Source organism: Hypanus sabinus, chromosome 11 (genome assembly GCF_030144855.1).
Source record: "Hypanus sabinus isolate sHypSab1 chromosome 11, sHypSab1.hap1, whole genome shotgun sequence".
Classification (NCBI taxonomy): Eukaryota; Metazoa; Chordata; class Chondrichthyes; order Myliobatiformes; family Dasyatidae; genus Hypanus; species Hypanus sabinus.
The window spans coordinates 40,098,622-40,124,520 of record NC_082716.1 but is presented as its reverse complement, the minus strand read 5'-3'; the positions used below and the strand labels follow the sequence as shown (position 1 = coordinate 40,124,520).

General features: G+C 39.0%; 1 protein-coding gene across 2 annotated transcripts in view; it reads right to left on the bottom strand.

Moving 5' to 3' along the window:
• mast2 (microtubule associated serine/threonine kinase 2) overlaps nucleotides 1–25,899 on the bottom strand; it is a 406,821-nt gene that overhangs the window by 376,491 nt on the left and 4,431 nt on the right. The window contains exon 2 of one of the 2 annotated variants that reach the window (XM_059984199.1): nucleotides 6,512–6,662. The exons of the other annotated variant lie outside the window; for it this stretch is intronic. Within the exon in view, the coding sequence (XP_059840182.1) occupies nucleotides 6,512–6,662 (151 nt within the window). The remainder of the gene's footprint in view (nucleotides 1–6,511; nucleotides 6,663–25,899) is intronic. 2 annotated transcript variants of the gene reach the window in all.

Below are 25,899 nucleotides of genomic sequence, written 5' to 3'. Positions count from 1 at the left end.
GGATATAGAAAATCCAGTGAAATGGTGTCATGACAACATTTCTCTTGATGTCAGCAAGTCAAAAGAGCAGATTATTTCGGGGGGGGGGTATACATGTTCCTATTTATATCAACAGTGCTGAGGTTTGAGAGATTCACATTCTGAGAAGTGAACATCACTGTCGTGGTCCAACCACGTAAATGTCAAAAGCACCTCCACTTCCTCAGGAAGCTAAAAAAATTTTTAAATTGCCGTGATCCTTTTGATTTTTATCAACTTCTATCAAAGTGCTATAGAAAGCATCTAATCTGGATGTTTCCCCATAAATCCACAAAATGGCAGAGAGTTACAGTGATGTTATAAAGTTTCTGACCTCTGTACAATTTTCTCTATTTCTGCATAAATATGACCCAAAACATATCAGATCTTCATGCATGCCCTAAAGCTAGATAAAGAGAACCAAATTAAATAAATAACACAAAAAAATCATACTTGGTCATTTATTTGTTGAGAAAAATGATCCAATATTACATCTATTTATTGGGAAAAGTATGTGAACCTCTGGGGGTAATGTCTCCTACAAAAGCTATTTGGAGTCAGGTGCTCCAATAATGACATGAGACTAGAGGTGAGATTATAGAGAAGCCCTGCCCTATAAAAAAGTATCAGAGTTAAGTTACTGACAGAGCCTGCTCTTCTCAAAACAGATCTGTTATGTGCACCATACCTCAATCTAAACAGCTTTCAGAGAACTTTGGAAGAATTGTAGAGATACATGAAGCTGAAAAAGGTTACAAAAGCATTTTGAAATACCCAAGTGTTCATCAGTCCATAGTAAGAGAAATTGTCTACAAATGGAGGTACTGTTGCTACTCTCCCTAGGAATGGGCATCCTGCAAAGATCTCACCAAGAACATAGCTTGCAATGCTGAAGGCGATGTACAAGTACCCAATGGTAACAGCAAAAGACCTGCGGAGACCTCCAGAACTTGCTCAATTCTCTGTTCACTATAAGAAGAACACTGAACAAGAATGCTGTTCATGGAACGACACCATGGAGGAAACCAATGGTCTTCAAAAATAAATATTGCTGCACAGCTCAAGTTTGCAGAAGACCACTTGTATGTTACACAACGTTTCTAAGACAGTCTTCCGTGGACAGATGAGACAACAGTAGAACTTTTTGGAAGAAATGCACATTGTTATGATTGGACAAAAAAGGGCACTGCACACCAACACTAAAACCTCATCCTAACTGTGAAGTATGTTGGAAAGAGCATCATGGTTTGGGGCGGCTTTGCAATTGTTGAGGGAACAATGAATTCAAAATTGTATCAAGATATTTCACAGGAGAATGTCAGGGTAGCAATCCATCACCTGAAGCTTAATAGAAGTTGGATAATACAACAAGACAATGATCCAAAAGAGAGTAAATCAATAACAGAATTAAAATAAAGAAAATTTGTGTTTTGGAATGGCCAAGTCCAAGTTCTGACCTTAATCCCGATAGAAATGGTGTGGAAAGAAGTTCATGCAAGGAAGCCCACCAACATCCCAGAGTTGAAGCAGCTTTGTAAGGAGGAATGGCCTAAAGTTTCTCCAAGCCAATGTACAGGACCGCTCTACAGTTACCAGACACATCTGGTTAAAATATTGCTGTACAAATAGGTCACACCAGTTACTGAAAGCAAAGGCTCACATACTTTTTCCAAGAAATACATAACTTTTCTCAAGTATAATGCTTTTTTCTGTTATTTATTTAATTGGATTCTCTTTATCTCGTTTTAGGACCAGATGATCTTCAAGTATACTGTGTCCACCTGGGTGAGCTGTATAAAGATATGTCAGAGTTTTCAGGATCTTCTCTCAATCCAAATTCTAGATTGGGTAATAAATCCATCCTTGAGCACTTGTAATGAGGAATTAACAAAAAGGATGGAGGAAGAAATATTTCATTACAAAATGACTTTGAGCTGAAGTGGAGGTTCAAAATAAATCACCAAGACATTTGATTGCAGAAAGAAATCTCTAAATACTATACTGCACTTTGGATAAAGATCAAGATGTTCTTTATTGCCCTTCCAACATCGTATTTTGCAGAGCGCAGTTTCACTAGCAGTCTTCCAATGCCTCTCAAAGCAACAAAACAGGGTCCAAATTACTGAATGTAGGGATCTGAGACTCCTTCTCACTGGCATTCAACCTGAAGTTGAGAAGCTGATATCAATGCACTTTGATGTGTGATGAGCAAACCAGGTGGAGATGGGGTCCAGAGTTGACCCCCCTGTGAACTATGCTGCCAACGAGAGAGAGAAGAAGAGGGGGAAGGCCTCCTGCTGCAGATTCTGATAATGAGAGAGAGAATGATTTAGCATTATAGCTTCTTCGATAATTGTTTACTTTTGCTCCAAGGACACTTTTGCCAACTTGTGTAGATTCCTGCTGAGGCAGCAAGGCGGTGCCAGGTTATGGGCGTGATGGACGGCTGGTACCCCGACAGGGGAGATAAAAGCAAGTCTGCTGAGACACAGGCAGCCATGCCACGGGACACTGAAAGAGTGTTGTGTACCCACAGGAAGGTGGGGTTTGAAGGATCGATTTGGGGGGAATCGATCAGAGGCTCACAGTGTGTGAAGGCAGACCAGTGGGGGCTTGTGTGTGTGTCCACCCTCGCCTGGGTGACGGTCTGAAGAACAGTCTGGCCTGGTACGGAGGGGTCACAGTCAGTGACCACAACAGGACAAGAAGACAACAGAAGGTTTGCCTGCTGCAACTGCTCACCTCTCGCTCTCTCTCTCTCTCTCTCTCTCTCTCTCTCCCCCCCCCCCAACGGTACAACAGCAACTACCTCGACAAACTAAACTGAATTGAACTCTGCATCATCTTAAGACTATTCATTTACCCCTAGACTTCGATAAAGCAAACACGAGGAAATCTGCAGATGCTGGAAATTCAAACAACACACACAAAATGCTGGTGGAACACATCAGGCCAGGCAGCATCTATGAACGGAAGTTAGAGAAGTCAATGTTCATGCCATCAGGTTGGAGACTACCCAGCCGGTATACAAGGTGTTGTTCCTCCAACCGGAGTTTGGATTCATTTTGACAGTAGAGAGGATAGACATATCAGAATAGGAATGGGACGTGGAATTAAAATTTGTGGCCTCTGGGAGATCCTGCTTTCTCTGGCGGACCAAGCGTAGGTGTTCAGTGAAATGGTCTCCCAGTCTGCGTCGGGTCTCACCAATATATAAAAGGCCACACCGGGAACACCAGACACAGTATACCACACCAGCCGACTCACGTGAAGTGTCGCCTCACCTGGAAGGACTGTCTGGAGCCCTGTATGGTGGTGAAAGAGGAAGTGCAAGGGCAGGTGTAGCACTTGTTCCGCTTACAAGGACAAGTTCCAGGAAGGAGATCGGTGGGAAGGGATGGGGGGGACGAGTGAACAAGGGAGTCGCGTAGGGAGTGCAGGATTCAAAATGAATCCAAACTCCAGTTGGAGGAACAACACCTTATATAACGGCTGGGTAGCCTCCAACCTGATGGTATGAACACTGACTTCTCTAACTTTCGTTAATGCGTCTCCTCCCCTTCTTACCCCATCCCTAACATATTTAGTTGTTTGCCTGTTCTCCATCTCCCTCTGGTGCTCCCCCACCTCCTCTTTTTCCCGAGGCCTCCCGTCCCATGATTCTTTCCCTTCTCCAGCTCTGTATCACTTTCGCCAATCATCTTTCCAACTCTTAGCTTCATCCCACCCCCTCCGGTCTTCTCCTATCATTTCGCATTTCCCCCTTCCCCCACTACTTTCAAATCTCTTACTGTCTTTCCTTTCAGTTAGTCCTGACAAAGGGTCTCAGCCCGAAATGTCGACAGTGCTTCTCCTCATAGATGCTGCCTGGCCTGCTGTGTTCCACCAGCATTTTGTGTGTGTTGTTTGGACTTTGTTAGAGCTTGATTTTGATTCCTATATCTACACTTCTGTATAGATCCTTGCTAACCTGTTTTATATATATATATATTTACATTTTATAGTACTGTATTATTTAGTTTACTAATAAACACTTTTAGTTACAGTACCACCAGACTCCAACATATTATTCCATTTCTGCTGGTTTAGTAACCCGGTCATGGGGAACGTGACAGCACCAAGCCCATCCATCACATTGAAAGGTGAGAGAGCAAAGTATTGAAGAGTTGGACTCCTAATGTATGCTCTAAGATTGTTGAGAAAACTATTTTTACTATAATTAAAGAAAATTTATTTGCAGCTTTAAATAGATCTTCCTAATGTATGCTCTAAGATTGTTGAGAAAACTATTTTTACTATAATTAAAGAAAATTTATTTGCAGCTTTAAATAGATCTTAATAATATTTGGATTTCTTTGTCACTGCTTTGATTTTGTAGTTCTGACTTTCTTTCACTATGTATCATGAATCAAAATTCTTTATAGATTTTTAAGTAATGGCCAGAAAGGGAGAGGAGTGTGTTGGGGATGTGGTCTGGGAGCCAAGGAGTCAGTAATCTAAAAAATGTTTGGCAACTACTGTTTAGAATCTTAACAGTCTAGTTCAGTTGCTAGAAGCACATTTTTTCTCGTCTTGAAGATAACCACAAAGAACCAAGACACCTCCACTGTCCTATTTGGAAAATATGTAATCAGTTTAAGTTTTTACTCCATTTGTTGGCAGTACATTTATATAAACCCTGCTTTAAAAATGCAGCCTTCAAAATAGTAATACCTGCTTATCACCTCAATCAATCACATACAGCATGGAGATGCTATTATAACTGAGGTCAGTGTTGTAACTTAGCAGTGGGTAGGCGGTGACAGTGATGGCTGAAAAAAAATGGTAAAGTCACTGCGGTGGGGGGCAAATTATGCTGCGCAGATACAATTTTTCTTAACTAACATAACTATTAGAGAAATTTTTAAACCTCATACACTTAATTATAACTGAAAACATTCAATTTTGCCAAATAATTGTAATATTGGTGCATTCAAAAATTCAATTAAACACACCAAATCCATTAAAGGAAACATGCTATTTCTGAAATTACTGCTTCTAGACTAACATGCCTTTGTCAATATGCTCATCTCAGATCACTATCTTATGATAAAAATTACTTTTCAGTCAATTTGAAAACATTTTGCATTTATTTGATTTATTTACATTTCAAAATATGGAATTATATAAATTTAGCTTGGATGTGGACTTTAGTTGCCATGGACTGATTGGGCCACAGTACTTGTTTCCATGCTATATGACTTCATCTCTAACAAGTAATTCCCAATATTAAGTATATCATTAGTGGTCAAAATCAGGCACCTCATGAAAAATCAGAGCTTAAAACTTATTCAAAATGCTGGTGAAACACAGCAGGCCAGGCAGCATCTATAAGGAGAAGCACTGTCGATGTTTCAGGCCGAGACGTCGATAGTGCTTCTCCTTATAGATGCTGCCTGGCCTCCTGTGTTCCACCAGCATTTTGTGTGTGTTGTTTGAATTTCCAGCATCTGCAGATTTCGTGTTTGCGCTTAAAACTTAGTGCTTATATTTGCTGCCCCAAGGAACTGGTAATTACCAAAACATGCATTGTACAGTATTCAGCAGAATACTTAACAAATTAGCAGCAGTTGATATTACTCTGAAGCTTAGAGTATTTGTCGATGAAATGAAATGCTTTTGCACAGTTTAAAAGAAGAGTTTCATCCATTATGCTGGGAGGCTGGTCAAGAAGGTTCAGTTGCTTGGCATTCAAGATACGGTAGCAAATTGGATTGGACATTGGCTTTGTGGGAGAAGAGGGTTAGTGGTAGTAGAAGGTTGCCTCTCTGACTTGTGGCCTATGACTTGTGGTGTACCACAGGGATCGGTGCTGGGTCCTTTGTTGTCCTTGATATCAATGATCTGGATAATAATGTGGTTAACTGGATCAGCAAATTTGTGAACGACACCAAGATTGGGGATATAGTGGGCAGTGAGGAACAAAGGTAGAGAGGAGAATGAATACAGGTATACAAAACGATGAGGGATATAGATAAAGTAAATGCAAGCAGGCTTTTTCCACTGAAGTTGTGTGGGACTACAACCAGAGGTCATGGGTTAAGGGTGAAAGGTGAGAAGCTTCAAGGGAACATGAGGGGAAACTTCTTCAGAAGGTTGTTAGCGTGTGGAATTAGCAGCCACACACTGTTTAAGAAAAGTTCAGATAGGTACACAAATAGTAGGCATACAGAGGGCTATGGTTCCTAAGCAGGTCAATAGGAGTAGGCAATTCAAATCATTTTGGCATGGACTAGATGGGCCAAAGGGCCTGTGTCTGTGCTGTATGTTTCTAAAACATTCTTCTCCCATTGGATTGTTTTTTTCCCCAATGTTGCACTGTTTAATTACAACAATTTTTCTAGATACAGGATATTCCAAGATTTTTTTCCCCCGAGATAATAATTTTCTGTGTGTTTGTTTAAATAATTACATCCTAAAGTCTTTTATTGCAAGAATTAAATCAATTCTTCACCTCCCATTGCAGCACCAAAGCTCCCTCTTCGAAGTTTTGCATCATCTTCACTGAATTGGTGTAGGACTTTAGAAACTTTTCCTGATGAACAGTCAAGATCGGGATTGCTCAATTTCCTGAAAAGCCATGGAGAGGATCCAGAAAGCTCTGCCTGTCAAAAGAATATTTTGTTTTTATAATCAAGTATGAGTCCAGCATTTTTCAATTCAATTATCACAACAAGCAAACTCACATGCCATGGAGCAACAAGTCTTTTTAGAAAAAAATGTCAATTTTGATTAGATTGAGATATCAATTGAAGAGATTAGAATTAATTGAGATCAATAAAAGGCAGCAGCAGTAATATCTATACATGTAACAGAAATGGATGCGTTTGTCATGATGTGTTAATTGGAGAAGACACATAAATTTATCCTATGCATATCAGTTTTAGAAAAGACAGTAATAAACCAGAGACATTTTTAATCAAGTGGGATTGTTCCTGGCAGTAGGAGTGAGCATGAATGTAAAAACAGATGCAGTCACAAACAGAGGATATTGCACAAGTTACTCACCACAGTACAAGCTAGCGTTGTTAGATTTAAAGGAATGACTCTGCTGTCCATTATTGCAAAAAACAGATAAATGAAGGGTGTAACCACTGTGTCCTCAACACAACTTAAAATGGGTATTTGTGCCTCTACTTTCTCTTTAACAATAAACTTAGAAACTCAGATATGATGCAAATTATTAAAGGGTTTTATTTATGCATATTAATCTAATAATCAGATTTACTTCAAAATAAACTTATTATTAAGGTACATATATGTCACCATATACTGCCCTGAGATTCATTTTCTTGTGGGCATTCATGTAAACGTAAAGAAACGCAATGGAATCAATGAAAAACTGCTCAGACAGATAAACAACCAACATGCAAAAGACAAACTAAATTCAAAATGGAAAAGATAATAATAAGGGTGTCACGGTATCACAATGCTATTACAGCTCGGGTGGAGTTCAGAGTTTAATCTCAATGTCCTCTGTAAGGAATCTGTATGTCCCTCCTGTGAAGTACATGGGTTTCTCCCATTTCCTCCTACAGTCCAAAAGGCATGCCTGGTAGGTTAATTAGTTATTGTAAATTATCCCATGATTAGGTTAGGGTTAAGTCTGGGTTGTTGATGGTTGCTAGACAGCGCATCTCGGAGGATCAGAAGGGCCTATTCCATGATGTATCTCTAAATAACATAAAGTATAAGTAAAATAAATATTCAGACCATGAGACAAAGAGTCCTTGAAATTGATTTCATATGTTGTGGGATCAGTTCAGTATTGGGGTGAGTGAACTTATGCCCTCTTGTTCAAGAGTCTGCTCGTTGAGGGGTAATAACTGTTATTGAAACTGGTGGTGTAGGACCTGAGGCTCCTGTATCTGCTTTCTGATGGCAGCAGTGATAAGACAGCATTGCCTGGATGGTGGGAATCCTTGATAATGGATGATTTCCTGAGACAGCACTCCTTGTAGATGTGCTCAATGATGGGGAGGGTTTTACCCATGATGGACTGGGCTGTATCCACTTTTTGTAGGCTTTTCCATTCAAGGGAATTGATGTTTCCATACTAGGACATGATGCAACCAGGCAATATACTTTCCATTGCTCATCAATGGAAGTTCATCATAGTTTTAGACGTTATGCTAAATCTTTGCAAACCTTTAAGTAGAGGCACTGCTGTAAAAGGTGCTTGTGTGCTGGACCTGGGACACATCCTCTGAAATAATAATGCAGAGAAATTCACAGTTGCTAATCTTCTCCATCCCCATCCCCTGATGAGGCCTAGCTTATGGACCTTTGGTTTCCTCCTTCCAATAACCAGCTCTTTGGTTTTGCTAACTTTCAGAGAGAGGTTGTTGCGGTACCTTCTTCCTGATGGCAGAGGGGAGAACAGAGCATGATCTGGGCGGTGGGAGTCCCTGATGATGGATGCTGCTTTCCTGTGACAATGCTCTGTGCAGATGTGCTCAATTGTGAAGAGAGCTTTATCCATGATGGGCTAGGCTGTATCCACTACTTTTTATAGGATTTTCTATTCAAGGGCATTGGCGTTACCATATCAGGCTGTGATGCAGTTAGTCAAATATGCTCTCCACCACACATCTATAAAAGTTTGTCAAAGTTTTAGATGTCATGCCAAATCTTCTCAAACTCCTAAGGTAGTAGAAGCATTGCTGTGCTTTCTTTGTAATTGCACTCACATGCCGAGACCAGACAGATCCTCTGAAATGATAACACTGAGGAATTTAAAGTTGCTAACCCTCTCCACCTGCGACCTCCTAATGAGGAATGGCTCAAGGTCCACTGGTTTCCTCCTGTTGTAGTTAATAATCAGCTCCTTGATCTTGAGGACATTGAGTGAGAGGTTGTTGCTGTGACACCACTCAGTCACAGGATCATCAGGGACTGTGCGAGCTTGATCTCTTGATGGTCAAAGCAATCATAGAAGACATTGAATTCATCTGGAAACAAAGCTCATTATCACCTATGTTGCTTCATTTTACTTCATTCAGTGAAAGATTCTATGAGGAAACATTTGTCTCTAATTGTTTTCATAAAGTCTGTGACAACCATGGTGTACTCATTTGAGTCCTTGAACACTGCCTGGTCCATTGATGTGAAGCGATTCCATAGCAGCTCCTGCCTCCCACGTCCAGCTCTTTGTCATTTCGCCTCTGCCTGTGTGCAAGTTGGAGAAGGTCAGCCAAATGATCAGATTTCCCAAAATGTGCTCCAGGCATGGAACAGTAGGCATTCACTATCTTAGTACAAGAGAGCACTAATATGTTGGAAACTCTGATGGTAACTGGGCAGGGATTTCTTCAAACAAACCTGAATAAAATCCCTATGATGTGAAATGCATCAGGATAGATTGTTTCTTGTTTGGAGATGGCATCAAGCAACATCTTAAACATTTGATCATAGTGAACCACTGGTGGTATGTAAACTGCAGTCGAATTATGGAGGACTTAGAACAGATAGTAATAGAACAAATGGCATTTGATCATTAGGTGTTCAAGGTCAAGGATTATGTGTTTGACAAAACAGCCACATCACAGCACCACAAAGAGTTTATTATGAAACAGACACCTCCACCTTTTGCCTTTTATGAATCAAAAGTTAATCTATTCTGTGCTTTGAGAAGCCTTCAGGACTGATCACCATATCTTGTGATTTCTGAGTAAGCCATGTCTTGGTAAAACACAGAACACAAAACACAACAATTTTTCAAATCCCTTCGATACACCAATCTTACCCTCAGGTCCTCAATTTAATTCTCCAGCAACTGCACATTTGCTAATAAGATGCTGGGTATAGGAGTCCTCATTCCTCTGCATTTCAGCCTTCACCTCCCCCCACCAACCCACCTCGCTTCAGACCATGACAGTGAACATTCATCTACTTAAAGGCACCATACCTGATAGCCTAAGAGTTAAGTCTGGTGAATCCTTCTGAAGATCCTGAACTCTGCAATTCACTAAGTTGATTTAAAATGCAGTGCTTAAAGGCAAATTACATACTACAACTTGCAGTAGAGTCATTCAAAAGGGTATATTTGGAACAATTGCATGTAGTCTGCAGAACGTTGACGTGGTTCACCAACATCATCTTGCGCAACGCCTTACTCAATTTTTAATAATGAAGCCTCCAATTACTTACCCCTCAGTACTTTTGCTTCAAATCTGACTGGCATTGTAGTCTTGCTGGACTATATTTGGGGGCCTTGCTTCTAGTACGAACATAGCATGTACACAACTTACGAACCCTAACATATATGCCTTTGAAACCAGACAACCCAGAAGAAACATATGCAGTCATGGGGAGAACATGCAAACTCCTTACAGACAGAAATGTGAATTGATCCCTAGTTGCTCACGATGAAAAGCATTGCACTAACTGCTATGCTACTGTATCACCCTCTTGTAAGTTTAAGTGCCCGTGTTCTTAACTGAAAGGAATCAATATCTTATCATTATACATGTACCAGAATTATCAAATGTGAAGATAAAGTTACAAATTTTTTGATTAGCACTGGAGAAATTAATAACATCTTTCAAATTACAAATAATATAACTGAAAATCACAATTCATACCTTTAAGAGACATGGTGAAAAGCATTTCTTTTCTGAAAATACATTCAGGACACAGTTTTATGGAATGGAGAGCATAACAGCAGGAGTAACTTCTAAACAGGGTTAAATGACATGCAAAATGGAGCAATTGTACATTTGGCAGCATTTAGGCTCAAGAACATTAAATGGCGTGAAATAGCAACTTCAGAAGAATAAACAGAATGTTAAAATGGACAAAGTGATAGCACAGTGATATATTTTGGTAGGCAAAGAAATCCAAAGTAAACTGGATAGTTACATTTCAAAAGGAGGGTACAACAATTAGGACGTCAGAGTGGTGGTTGGAGATTGCATGTCTTATCACCTGTGAGGCAAATTAGGTATCTACTTACTCGTTATTCAGATTTTACTTCAAACTTTCCAACATTCTTACACAAAAATCACTCCCTTAACAAGCCTTTACATCCCCAAATAAATGGAATCTTGCTTTATAAACACAACATCTTATATAAAAGCATTTTGCAGGATTTGAACAAAAATAATTGATCGCACATTTCTGTGGCTTGGCATCTCCTATATTTCAGAAAGCTGGAGCTAAGTAATATTCAGAAACTGTCTCAATAAAAGGTCCAAATCTGAGAATAAATCAGCGATATGAGATACTGCAGTATCATGCAGCTCTCCAATCATAAACTTTTTTCTTACTCCTCAAATACAAACAACTACCACAAAACCTGAACATTTAATCTGTTCTATTAGCTATACTGCTGTTAAAAAGACAACTTTAGTTTTCTTCTACAACCCCTTATGGTCTGGAAAAACAATACAGACACCTCACTCCTTTTCATCAAGTAATACACAGCAGACTACCTACTTCCATCATACATTTCACCCACTATTCTCTCCACCTCTCAACCACCATCACCGCACTCAGCAACATCCCATGCTAATGAGCTCCTTCCACCTGTTGAAGAGAATAGATTCCTTTATTACAAACTCCGTATACATCAAAAATAACAAAATTAAAGCAAGAAACAAATCTGACCATGATTCAAAGTTTAGTTTAAAGGTTGGTTTCCTAGATCCCATCTTCAAACAGGAGGAGGTAGAAGGTGGGGATGTTGCAATCATGGTTTTTTATAAAAAATATTCAATCTACTAGCATCAAAATAATAATCAAAAGTTATCATACAGATGTTATCAGGAAGTGTCTTCAGTTGGTCAATCATATGGCTTTATCAACTAAACATTCAGTGACATGAAGTCTACTTCCTCAGATCATTTGACTTCAGAATACCACTGTCAACCTGGAATGCAGAATTAAAATGTGCAGCCCTTTCTGCAACTTCCTGAAAGCATCAAACTTAAATGTTCAATCTGTTAAGGTGCTAGGCCTGTGATGCTAATAGTGTGGTATGAACTGGCCAACTTGCAAAACAAGCTGACTGCGGAAATAGAATTCTGTGATGTCATACGAGCAACACACTACAACACCAAAGATCATGAGATTTTTCAGACCTTATGAGAATCGAGCAAGGTAGTGCTGTGGAAAAAGATCAGTCATATTCTTGCTGAGAAGCAGCAGAGATACAAGGGACCTTATGATATACACTTGCTTCTATTTCTGACGTTCTTCAGCAGCATACTTAAGAGCATTATAGATAGTACATTGGACTATCTATTAAGAAAATCTGTTATACAGTGCATTTGTTTATTCTCAAACACATACCAAGATATAGTGAAAATTGTTTGTGTGCAATCCAGACAAACCATTCTGTACATATGTACACTGAAGTAACAAAAATAAAAACAGAATGCGGAAAATGTGTAAAAGCACCGGCTACCTCCCATCTGTGTAATCCCACCATCTGCAGGAACAAGAGGATTGCCATAGGTGAATGGAAGTAAAACCCTTCTTTATAATATTAAATTATTATCATGTTCATTAAAATGCTATCAAACCACCAGGATAAATGTACTTACAGTACAGCTTTCACCCAGGGGTAAATGGGATCTAGAGCTTGCTACTTCAAAAAAAATGCAGTGCAGGAACAATTAAAAAGTACTTGTCTGGATCCTTGAAGAGCTCTGATCATGGTGCTACAAGGTAGGATAAGGCCGGAGGGCTTTTTTCTGATCAGCACAGAATCAATAGGATAGACAGGCAGACAGACAGACATACCCTCTTTCAGTTTTGTAAGTTTTCATACTCTGACAGACATAGCAGCACAATTCTTGGTGAGAAAAAGTAGTTTTTTATTGAAGTAGTTCCCTTTTGGGCAGAATGCGTCAAAGTATTCAGAGCTGTGTGTCAGACATGGCCCCACAGGGGACTGTATGGCTCCCTTCCTGTTTAACCTGTATACCTCTGACTTTAGATTCAACTGTGTCATGTCATCTACAGAAATTCACTGATGACTCAGCAATAGTTGGGTGAGAGGAAAGGTGATGAATACAGGGCCCTGGTGGAGGACTTTATCAAATGAAGCAAGCTGAATCATCTGCAGCTCAGCATCAATAAGACAAAGAAGATGGTGATGGACTTTAGGAAGACTAAGCCTGCACTGATCTCTGTAACCTTTGATGACTTACAAGTACCTGGGAGTGCACCTGGATGGCAGATTTGAGTGGAGCACCACCGCAAAGGTTGTAAACAAGAAGGGCCAGAGTTGCCTCTACTTCCTGAAGAGACTGAGGCCCTTTGGAGTATGCAGACCTTTCCTTCACATGTTCTATCAGTCTGCTGTCACCAGTACGCAGTAGTGTGCTGGGGCAATTGCATCAATACGGGTGATGCCAACAGGTTCAATAAACTGATTAGAAAGGGCTGGCTCTGTTTTAGGAGTTAAACTGGACACACTAGAGGCTGTAGAAGAACAAAAGGCCCTACAAAAAAAACCTGGCAATTCTGGACAGTGTTTCTCACTCTCTGCATGCCACCTTAGCTGAACAGAGGAGCACTTTTAGTAATAAATTAAGACAACTGAGCTGCTCCAAAGAGCACTATGAGGTCATTCTTACTCTTGGCCAATAGATTCGATAATGAGTCGACCTATAGCTGGGGAAGTGATGACCCCCTCAAGTTAGACTGTTGTAACTTATTTTTTATTCTTTGGATTTTATCTCTTCTAACATTTGTATATCTGTGCACTTGTAATACTATTGTGACACTGCAATTTCCTTTGAGATCAATAAAGTATTGTCAATCTATTCTACAGGCAATGAAGTACTTTCTGAAGTATAGTGATTAACACAATGTCAAGAAATGGGACAATCAATTTATGCATAGTAAAGCCCCACTAAATTGACACCACAAAATCTACTTTAATTAAGTTAATTAAAGGATGGCACTTGAGGGATAAGTTATGGCCAGGAAACTTAAAGCAGTCCAATACTTATGTTTTGAATAAAGTTACAGTTCCAAAGGGTGATATCAAACTATATTTGGCTTGCTACCCACATTGATTTGTTACCGTCCCCACTCTTAGCCAACTCATTCAGACCATTCCATCTATCTATTACAAAGAGGTCTTTAGTAAGTAGTAAGACACAAGCAATTTGCTGCCAGGGGCCCTGACCCTGATTGCCCTGGGGTGTGTGTGTGTGTGTGTGTTTATTGATTGAGATGCAGCACAGAATAAGCATAGCTTTTCACAGCAGGCTGGTCTGGGAATGGAGCACTATCTGTTGTTAAACCTGTTTTTTTAAAGCAACTTTTAATGTCTCTGATATTGACGGCATTCAAAATTAAGATTTTAATTAACTTCTCAATTATACTATCACATTTAATCTACTGGAATTAATTGGGGTGGCTGCTCTTGTGTTGGTAAAAGATGGAAAAACGTAGATTCTCTATCATCGTCAAATCAATTTGCTTTATAATAGCAAGTGGACAGGAAATTCCAGATAGAGCTCAGTGGCATCACTCACATGTATAGTTCATGGATTCTATACCAATTTCGAGCATCTTACCCAAACTGAGCACTGAGGAATATACTATCAGTGGATATGTTAAACCAAAACTGGTCTGCTATCATAATTGAACACATTAAAGTCCTGGGCTCAAAACAGGTCCACTTAAATCTATAAAATCAGATACTAGCTGCATTTAAAGAGGTGTGTCTCATCTGTGTTCTTGGAAGAAAACTGTACTGCACTGAACAACTGTGCTACCACCTGTGTTTTCTTTCCAAACTTCAATATACCTAGGATTATGAGCATTGCCTGCAAAGCCTTATACATTTGTTGCACCATTCAATGTTGCTAATTGTCCAAATCAACCTCAATTTCTATAGTATCCTTGAGTACCTTTTTCTTCCTTTGTATTCAGAATAACATATCAAAATAGTCCATTCCTAGGGCATGAATTTCAAAGATTTACCAAGTCTCTTAGAGAAGACTTTTCCCTTGAACTCAGATTTGTATTCTGGAAGACTAAAATTCCATGAATCCATCGTCTGATTGTTCAGAAATTTTGATAGCTCATCAGGTGACCTTTTCATTCTCCCATTAAACACCATGAGACGTTGTTCCCGTGCTCCTTATAAGCATACTAGGGCCATGATTCCAGTCATGGGTGTAGAGAGAGTAGAGCAGTGGGTTAAGCATGCATTCTTGAGGTGCACCTGTGTTGACTGTCAGCAAGGAGATGTTATTTCCAATCCACGGAAAGAAAACCTGTGAGCATTCACCTTATTGAAATAAGGATCAAAATAAGCTGCAGAGAGTCGTAAACTCAGTCAGCCCCATCATGGCACAAGCCTCTATAGTATCCTGGACATCTTTATGGAGGGTGCCTCAAAAAAAAAAGTGGCATCCATCATTAAGGACCACCATCACCAGGACACGCCCTGTTCTCATTGCTACCATCAGGAAGCAAGTACAGGAGCATGAAAGCACACACTCAATAATTCAGGAACAGCTTTTCCCCCCTCTAACATTCAATTTCTAAATGGACATTGAACACAAGATTATCTCAATACATCTTATTTTTGCACTACCCTTGGAAGTTTTCATGTTTCATTGTTTTACAATGTTGAATCTCAGCAGATTTAATTTGGCTTTTTTTGAGACTGATCAACAGAAAAAGACCTTCATGTCAAAAATGAAAAACCATCTCTACAAAGTGATCTAAATTAAATACAAATATAAAACAGAAAATAATTGATTGCATAAATATTCACCCCCTTCAAGTCAATACTTAGCAGATACACTTTTTGCAGCAATTAAAGCCTTGAGTGCGTGGATAGAGCTCTATCAGCCTTGCACATTTGAACTCAGCAATTTTCCCCCATTATTCTTTAGAAACTGTTCAAGCTCTGTCAGATTGCATGGGGATCATGAGTGGACACCCCTTTTCAAGTCCAGCCACAAATTCTCAATTGATTTGAGATCTGGACTCTGACTTGGCCACTCCACGACATTAACGTTGGTTGTTTTTTTAAGCCATTCCTGTGTAGCTTTGGCCCTTGCTTGGGGTCATTGTATTGCTGGAAAACAAATCTTCTCCAAAGTGGCAGTTTTCTTGTCGACTGCATCATGTTTTCCTCCAGGATTTTCCTGTATGTTGCTGCATTAATTTTACCCTCTACCTTCACAAGCCTTTCAGGGCCTGTTACAGTGAAGCATCCCCACAGCATGATGCAGCCACCACCAGGCTTCATAGGAAGGACAAGGTGTTTTTGATGATGTGCTCTGTTTGAATTACACCAAACATAGTGTTTAGTCTGATGGCCAAAAAGCTAAATTTTCATTTCATCAGCGCATAAAACCTTCTTCCAGCTGATTTCAGAATCCCTCACATGACTGCTGGCAAACTCTAGCCAAGATTTAATGTGAATTTTTTCTTTCACCCCCAACAGTGGCTTTATCTTTGCCACTCTCCCATTAAACTGCAATTGGTGAAGCACCGGACAACAGTTGTTGTATGCCCAGTCTCTCCTATCTCAGCTGCGGAAAATTGAAACTCATCCAGAGTTAGAAACATAGAAACGTAGAAAACCTACAGCACAATACAGGCCCTTCGGCCCACAAGGTTGTGCTGAACATGTCCCTACCCTAGAAATTACTAGGCTTACCTATAGCCCTCTATTTTTTTAAGCTCCATGTACCTATCCAAAAGTCTCTTAAAAGACCTTATCATATCCACCTCCACCACCTTTGCCAGCAGCCCATTCCACACATTCACCGCTGAGTACAAAACATATCCCTGACATCAGTTGTCATAGGTTTCTTGCTGGCCACCCTCACTAGTCCCCTTCTTGCACAGTTTTTGAGGACAGCCTGCTCCAGACAGATTTACAGCTGTGCCATATTCTTTCCATTTCTTGATGATTGACTTAATTGTACTCCAAGGGATGTTCAGTGACTTGGTAAATTTTATTATATTCATCTCCTAACTTGTGCCTTTCAATTACCTTTTCCTGGAGTTGCCTGGAGTGTTCTTTTGTCTTCATGATGTAGTTTTTGGCAGGACACTGACTCACCAGCAGTTGGATCTTCCAGATACAGGTGTATTTTTACAACAATCAATTGAAACATCTTGACTGCACACAGGTCTCCAAATACAGATCCCTATTTAACTAATTATGTGACTTCTAAGACTAATTGGCTGCACAAGTGATGATCTGGTGTGTTATATTAGGGGGCGTGAATACTTATGCAATCAATTATTTTGTTTTATATATGTGATTTATTTAGATCACTTTGTAGAGTTTTCACTTTGACATGAAAGAGTCTTTTTTCTGTTAATCAGTGTCAAAAAAGCCAAATTAAATCAAACGTGTTTCAAAGTTGTAGAACAATAAAACATGAAAACTTCTGGGGAGGGGGTGAAGACACACACTGTAATTCATTTTTTCTGTATTATTATGTATTGCATTGTACTGTTGCCACAAAGACAACGAATTTCACAACGTAAGCTGATGATATTAAACCTGATTCAGATACTAATGTAATAAATGGGGAATAAGTTTATTGCTTTAAGATTGATATAAATCTAATAAAACAGCTTTTATATGCTGTATATCACATGTAATTAAAATGGTAACCTTAAGTTACCATTTATTCAAAATAATGTTCAAAAATGTGCAAGTTCATAAGGAAAAGAATAAAATAAAGAGTTAACATTAGGAGAACAACAAAAAATAAATCCAAATAGGAAGTTCCATATGCAGTTTATATATAGCCCTTACAATCTATTGAAGCAAACAGTTAAATGGAACACCCACTTTAAAGGCATGCACAAAGTATAATCATAGTTGTTTTAAATGAAAAAGGACTTTTAAATAATTAAAAAGAAACAAAAATGCCATTTATAAACAAACAATTCAAATTGCTCAAATGCGAGAATGCACTGTAAAGTGCATTACTGGAGATACAGACTCCAGATGCTTTCAAACTGTAGCTAATAACGTGACACTACAAAAATACCAGATTGATCATCAATGCATCAAAGTAGTTATTTAATGTAATCATGCCTTGTTCTTGAATATACATCCTCAAAAAGGGTGCTCGAAATAAAAAAGTCAATGCTGAACAGAAAACTCTGATATGAACAAGCTTCCAATGGTTTCAACTCCAGTGATTCCAGGGCTATTCTGTTGCAAACAACTCTAAAATATCCTGACGAAGGGTCTCGGCCCAAAACGTTGACAGCACTTCTCCCTACAGATGCTGCCTGGCCTGCTGTGTTCCACCAGCATTTTGTGTGTGTTGTTGGCTAAAATATTACTTTCATCAGATACAAAATTATATCAATAGGCCTTACAGTGACAAGATTTCATTCCAATCGGCAGGATAATCAATAAGGCTTAGATGAAAGATTGACCTCCCACATCAACAAGACAAATCTCGATTATTTTCCTCTGATCAACTCAATCGTACTTTCAATGCCTATGTCAGAATGATCTCACAAATATATTGTGCTTGTCACTGCCCCCAATAACAACCTGTCAAATCGTTACACCAAAACCGGCCAATTAGTCATTCATTCTGGAATCTTTCTGTAAATATTGGTCCCAAAAAAATACCGAAGTTCTCTGCAGGGTTTCAAAGACTATATTTACCATTGCAATAACATACATCAGCCTAGATCAAGAGTTTAAGACCCAAAATAGAGCTTTCAGTTAAAGATGGCACCAGAGGGCAACTTCTCCTAGCTCATTAGCAAAACGGTTAAATTCTTCCTATTCTCTATCTTCTCTAATTTCTCTATTTTCCATGGTGGATGACAGGAATGCTGATGCCAACCTCCATGTCCTTAGGAAGATAACAAAACCTATATGACCACAAGGAGAATCTAAGTTTTATGTGGATCTTTGTCAGCAACATAAGCCAAAAGAATAGTCACAGTTTATCAGTAAAGTAGGACCTAGTTCAAAGTCATGATATTAAAATGCTAACTAAATAGCTTTGGAACATCAATCATTATAGCCTTAGCCTTTATCTGGGAAATACTGAAACCAAATAAGTGTTTTAGACAGAGTGATCTTAGGGACTGCAAATAATATCAAACATGGTATGATCCAACAATTGAATGAAAAGAAACTTGGCATTTGACTCCAGCTTGCTAAAACCTATTACATTCCATTCTTTACATTATCCTCTTCAGAATCTTGTTCTATGTTCTGTACCCAATACTATATGCAAAATTAATTTCCAACAAACTGAAACTCCAAAGTACAGAATCAAATTAGTCTACCATGATTGTGTTAAATTTACAATCAGTAGATTTAACATTAAACAGATACAACTAATAGTTTTTACAATGAAACAGAATGAGACCATAATTACAAATTTAACTATGATATTCTGTGAATATCACTACAAAAAGGCACTTGACTCTACAAGATTCAACAAGTCATATATACATTGGAAAAGTCTCTTGCCACCGTCATCCTTCTTGAATTTGGAACAAATTCCCATCAAAATACACAAGAAGCTACAAAAGATAATTCCATCTAAACGAGCTCCATATATAGACTGACACTGAGAAATACATTTTTGTTTTTATACTTAGGGAAACACCAATCTTGTTACAACTGGCCACAAAAAACAGTGCATACCAATGTGCACTAGAAGCATTTCCTTCAACACTGAATGAGTCAAAGCTAGTTATTGACCGTGCCCAATCTCACAACTTTAATCATAACTGTCAATGGAAATTATCACTCAAGGCAAGCTTACATAATATCCAAACCAGGTAACCAGAACTACCCATTAAAATACCTGTAAAAACATGATTAGAAAAACACATCTAAATGGCTTTGAATGACAACTTCAACTCCTGTGGTCAAAGCTTAGCTACTTTTTGGAACTTTGTGCTTTGCTCCAGATAGTAACCAGACTTCAAAGTAATTCATTAAAATGTTCCAAAGGCATAAAAGTAGATATAATGCCAAGACTGCAAAATGGCATCATTTCCTCCAACTGGAACATCTGTACACATACCCTTCAACATTGCAACAAATGTCACTTTTTGCTTAGGCAGTGAAATATATCAAGACACTGAGAATGGATATCGCTGAAGTTCTATAAATGACATGAATTTGGAAAGTACTTGTACAGATGGCTGGGAATTTCACAAGTAGCATTAGATAATAGACTTAAAATGAGCCAAAATAAACAAATGCAAAGGAAAACAGACTACAAATAACTAAAATTATTGAGCTGTGATCATTTATTTATAAATTTATTGAAATCACCACACCTGATTATTCATAAGATAGAAAGGTATGGAATTACAGATATGTCCAGTAGTGCGCTAATACAACAACAAGGAAAGAAGCATCTGCCAATTAAGAGGCCTTTACAACTGTTCAGAATTCAAAGTCTACATGTTCCTGCAGGGAGAAGGGCACACTTGGCAGGCTCAGCAAATCCTCAGTTATGAAAGATATTTTGAGGCTCTGGTTAAGAAAGAGATGCAAGTATACATTGTGCATGTAAGAAATTAGGAACTAGTGAGCCTCTTTATCACTATAAGTATGGAAGTACACTTGAAAGACAAAGCAAGAAGAGGATGAGAGAATCTGGCAGGCAAAAAGAAGCAAAATCCAAAGGGATTTATAAGTACAAGGGGTGATTGATAAGTTCATGGCCTAAAGCAGGAGATGGGTTATTAACTTCAAACTTTCTGCATAATCACTCACAGAGTTGACCTGCATGTGCATGTAACAAGAGCTGTATAACTCATCTCCTTCTGCCTTAGGCCACAAACTTATCAATCACCCTTGCTGTGGACACTTTTTGGAGGTCCAAGATCCATATACTCTATGACCGCTGGACTAAGTGTGTAAGTGTAGGAGGGGACTATGCTGAAAAATAAATATGCTAGGTTTTCTAAAATGGACTCCTTCTATCTTAGGCCACAAACTTATTAATCACCCCTTGTATATTAAAAGGATGACTGGGAAGAGAAAAGCTCCCCTTAAAGATCAGCATGGCCACCTGTCTGTGGAACCATAGGAAACAGCAAGATTTTAAACTAATATTTCTCTTGTTTCTATGATGTAAGTTAAGGAAATGGGAGAATCCAGTGGTGTTGTCTTTGACCTCATACAAGGTACCAATGAGAAAGTATTAGAGGCCTTAAGTTGGATTTGCAGATGCTGTGGGAAGCTAAAGAAGAAATCATGGAGGTCCTTACAGTGAATCTTGTTTTATCTCTTGCCACAGCTGAAGTTTCCAAGGACTAAAGAGTGGCTAATGTGGCATCATTATTTTAAAAGGGTAGCATAAACTAGCCAGGAAACCATAAGCCAGTGAGTCTGACATCGTTGTTTGTTGGTAAATTGCTGGAGGGAATTCTGAGGGACATGATCTACCAACATAGCAGCAGTCAGCGTGGCTTTGTGCATGGGAGATCATGTCTGCTAAATCCCTTTTGAGTTCTTAGAGGAGGTAATCAAGAAGGTAGATGAGGGTAAAGCAGTGGATACTGCCTATATGAACTTTAGCAAGAACTTTGCTAAGTCTCGCATGCCAGGGTAATCGGGAAGGTTTGGACTTTAATCCCTGGAGAGGTGGGATATTTCACCTTTTGCCCTTAACCTTTAGTTCTAGTCTCATTCAACCTTGGTAGAAAAAGCCTGCTCGTATTTACTGATCTAAACCCCTCATAATTTTAAATACTATCAATCTCCCCTCATTCCCCTACACTGCAGGGAATAAAGTCCTAATCTATTCAACATTTCCTTATAACTCAGGTCCTCAAGTCCTGGCAAAATCCTTGTAGGTTTTCTCTGCACTTTTTCCAATCTCATTTTTCCTGTAGGTAGTGACCAGATCTGCATAGAATACTCCAAAAATTGGCCTCACTGACATTTTATACAATTCCAACATAACATTCCAATTCCTGTACTCAATACTTTGATTTATCAGTGTTACGCAGTAGAGGGAAATAGGGGTGCGTGCATAATTTACTGAATTGGTATCACTGTTAATTAGGGTGGTACAGAAGGCATTTAGGACACTAGCCTTCATTCAGGGCATTGTAAATTAGAGTTAGGAAGTTATGTCAGACATCGCTGAGATCACACGGAGTACTATGCATAGTTTTGGTCATGATATTATATGAAAGATATTAGTAAAGATTGAAAAGATCTACCAGAAAGTTGCCTAAACTTGGGGCCTGAGTTACAAGGAGGGCTTGCACAGACTCGGACTCTATTCCTTAACACAGGAAATTGAGGGCTGACCTCACAGAGGTGAACCAGATCATGGAAAGTATAAACAGAAAGAAAGCACATGTTTTTCCCCTCCAGGGAGGAGAGAATAAACCTGGGCACAGGTTTAACATCAAAGGCGATAGATCTTAAAGGGACATCCAGGCAGATTGTTCATACAAAGTAGGGTGCTTATTTGGAACAGCTGCCAGAAATAGCAGTTGAAGCAGGCACGTTAGCAACATATAAAAGCCATCTAGACAAGTACATGATCACGAAGTGTTTGGTGGACAATGGGCCAAAAACAAACAGAAAGGACTAACTTGGAATCCAGTTAGAACAAATGAGCTGGGTCAAGGGCCTGATTTCCTGCTAAATGACTCTGATTTTACATGACTATCTGCAAATGGATCTCATGATTCAAAAGCCAAAATACATCTACTCATGTCTAGAAAAACAGATTACTGAAAGGGTTTATATTTAAGACAAGTAAAACAGATGCCAAATAGATTGGGCCCAACTGCTCACTGTGTAACACCCACCCTGGTTTGTCCACCTGAAGTGTAACACCTTACACTTGTCTGCATTAAATTTCATCTGCCATTTTTCAGCCCAATTTTCCCAGTCTGGATGAGGACTAGCCAATCAGGAGGAATGGAATTATGGGGGTATAAATACCACTGGACAAGACATGCTCAGGCATCATCCCTGAAGAAGGTGGCAGAGTTTGTGATCGAAATGTCGGTTATAAGCAATATCTGTACCCGGCTGGAAGCCCAAGAAGAGCTTATTAAGAATTATCCTATTAACAATCCAACATTTGATAACTAAACTTGATCTTGAACTGGAGTAGTCCAATCTCTCAGACTGCATTTTGCTGTTCCAACTAGAGAACACATTGTGAATACTGAACGCAGAATGCTGAATTGGGTAAGAGTCAGTAAATTGCTGCATGCAAGTTATCTCTTGCACACTACTTCAATGAAGTACAACATACCACTAGCTCAAGGTACAATATTACATCTCGCGCTGAGACACGCAACAAGCCTTAGGGCTCAACATCGCAGTCATTAATTTCATATAATAAGCCTTTCCAGTTTGTATCAGAAGAAATCACCCTGACCATCAAAGAGCAGGAAATGCTAGAGTGAGGGGTGTGGCAACCTGGGACAATAACTGCATCAGGTTCAATAGCTGTTGCCTGCCTGCTTTGTATTTCCAGAATTTTCTGGTTCTGTTTCTGACTTAGAGCATCTACAGCTTTTTTTTGTTATTTGTCAAGTTAGTTCCTGCATTTTCTGATTTTATTTCCTATTTGTCAAGCATTGATCTATTGTAAGTAATATCAATAATGCCTTGTATTTATTATGCTCCCATAACATAGTAAAAAATCCAAAGGTGATTAACAGGAGAGTTATCAAAATGAAATTTCATTTTATACTATAAAGTAACCAGAAGATTCTTTCAGAAGGTAGGCATTTTAAGAACAGAAAGGTCGAGAGGCAAAGAAGTTAAAAAAGATCATTCCAAAGCTTAGGAAGTAGAAAGGGAAGCTGCCAATGTTCAAGAAAAGAAAGAATGAGTAAGGCCAGAATCACCCGAACACAGCTATCAAAAGGTTCTATGGCTTAAGAAAGTTAGAGATAAAAGATAGGATAAGGCCAATTTGAAAACTGGAATTTAAATATTTAAAGTTTTGCAGGAGTGGAAGCTAGTGAAGGTCAATATAGTAAATGAAATTAATGCAATGAGAATAAATAATTTGAAAATTTTGCATAATGAGGGAAGTTAAAGTGGGAAATTGGACAGTAGAGCAGTGGGATCTCATTATCTTAGTATTTTGTCCTTGAAGGTATTTAATATTTTTTTACCTGTACGCAACAGGTTGATAAAAAGAGCAAATATTCATAGAAAACTATGGCACATTTAAAAGAAACAGAAGTAATCTGAAAATGAAAACATGTTGATGAAATTAAAATAAAATCTCAGGAACTCATTCAATCAGAAATGGTAAAGAGAACACGCAGTTTTTCTTTTATTCCATGGTCTGTCATAACTCTGATCCAACTTCAGTTCTGAAAAGGCCCTAGCCTGAACATGAAATAATCTGCTCTCTCCACCAAGTCTGATATATCTAGTATGTTTCTGATACTATTGTAATTATTTGACAATTCCCTTAATTTGTACATTTCAAATAAATAGTAAAAAAATATTCAGTGAATTTTCATTTGATGTTAAATTATTTTTAAAAAGGCAACAGAAACACATAATCCTTTGTTTGCATAAATCAGACTGGTGGAGGAAGTCAGCAGATTAGGCAGCATCTGTGGGATGAAGGAATTGATAACATTAAAGATCAGGACCAGGAGTGGAGAGGGAAGATAGCCAGTATAAAGAGGAGAGGGAGCACATTCCAGGCACCAATCACACTGTGCAAAATAAACTTGACCCACACATCTCCTTTGAACTTAACCCATTTTGTCTTAAACGTATGCCTTCGAGTATGAAACATTTTGACCCTGAGAAAATTATACCAGCAGCCTTCCCTATGCCTCTCATAATCCTACAAGCATCTATCAGTCTCTCTTCAGTCTCTGCCACTCCTCATCTCTTCTCTAAGGGGACACCTTTGTATTCTGAGGCTGTGCCCTCTGGTCCTCAATTCTCCTACTACTGGAAACATTCAATCTTGAGTAGGTTTCAATAAGATTCCCACCTTCATTCTTCTAAACTTCAGTGAGTACAAGCTGAGAGCCATCAAAGGCTCCTCATTTTAACCCATTCAATCCTGGGATATTCTCATAAACCTCCTCTGAACTGTCTCCAATGCAAGCACAACGTGGAATTCATTGCCACAGACTGCTGTGGAGGCCAAGTCATTGGGTATACTTAAGGTGGAAATTGATAGGTTCTTGATTAGTTAGGGCATTAAAGGTTATGGGGAGAAGGCAAAATAATGGGGTTGAGAAGGATAATAAGTCACTTATGATAGAACAGCAGGGCAAACTTGATGGGCCAAATGGCCTTATTGTGCTCCCCTGCCTTATGGTCCTTTATTAGATATGGGGCCCAACTGCTCACAACACTACAAATGTGGTCTGACCAACAACCTATAAAGCCTCATTACATTTTTTGCTTTTATATTCTAGCCCTCTTGAAATAAATGCGAACACTGAATTTGCCTTTCTTACTGCCAACTCAACTTACAATTTAATACTTAGGGAATACTTAAGGATTGATGAAGGGTCTCAACCCGAAACATCAACAGCTCTTCTCCCTATAGATGCTGCCTAGCCTGCTGTGTTCCACCAGCATTTTGTGTGTGTTGCTTGAATTTCCAGCATCTGCAGATTTCCTCGTGTTTGCCTTAAGGATTCCCAAATCCTTTTGCATCTCTGAATTCTGAACTCTCAAACTCAATGCCTTGACTCTTCAAGGCAAGCAAGTCTGATTATTTCTTTATCACCCATCAACCTCTGCAGCTATGGACTTAGACCCGCAAGGTGTCTCTGTACATCAGCACTGTTAATGGCCTTACATTAAACGCAAAAGGACAAGTCATGGTTAATCTCCCAAAGTGCAACATCTCAAATTTGGCTGGATTAAACGCCATC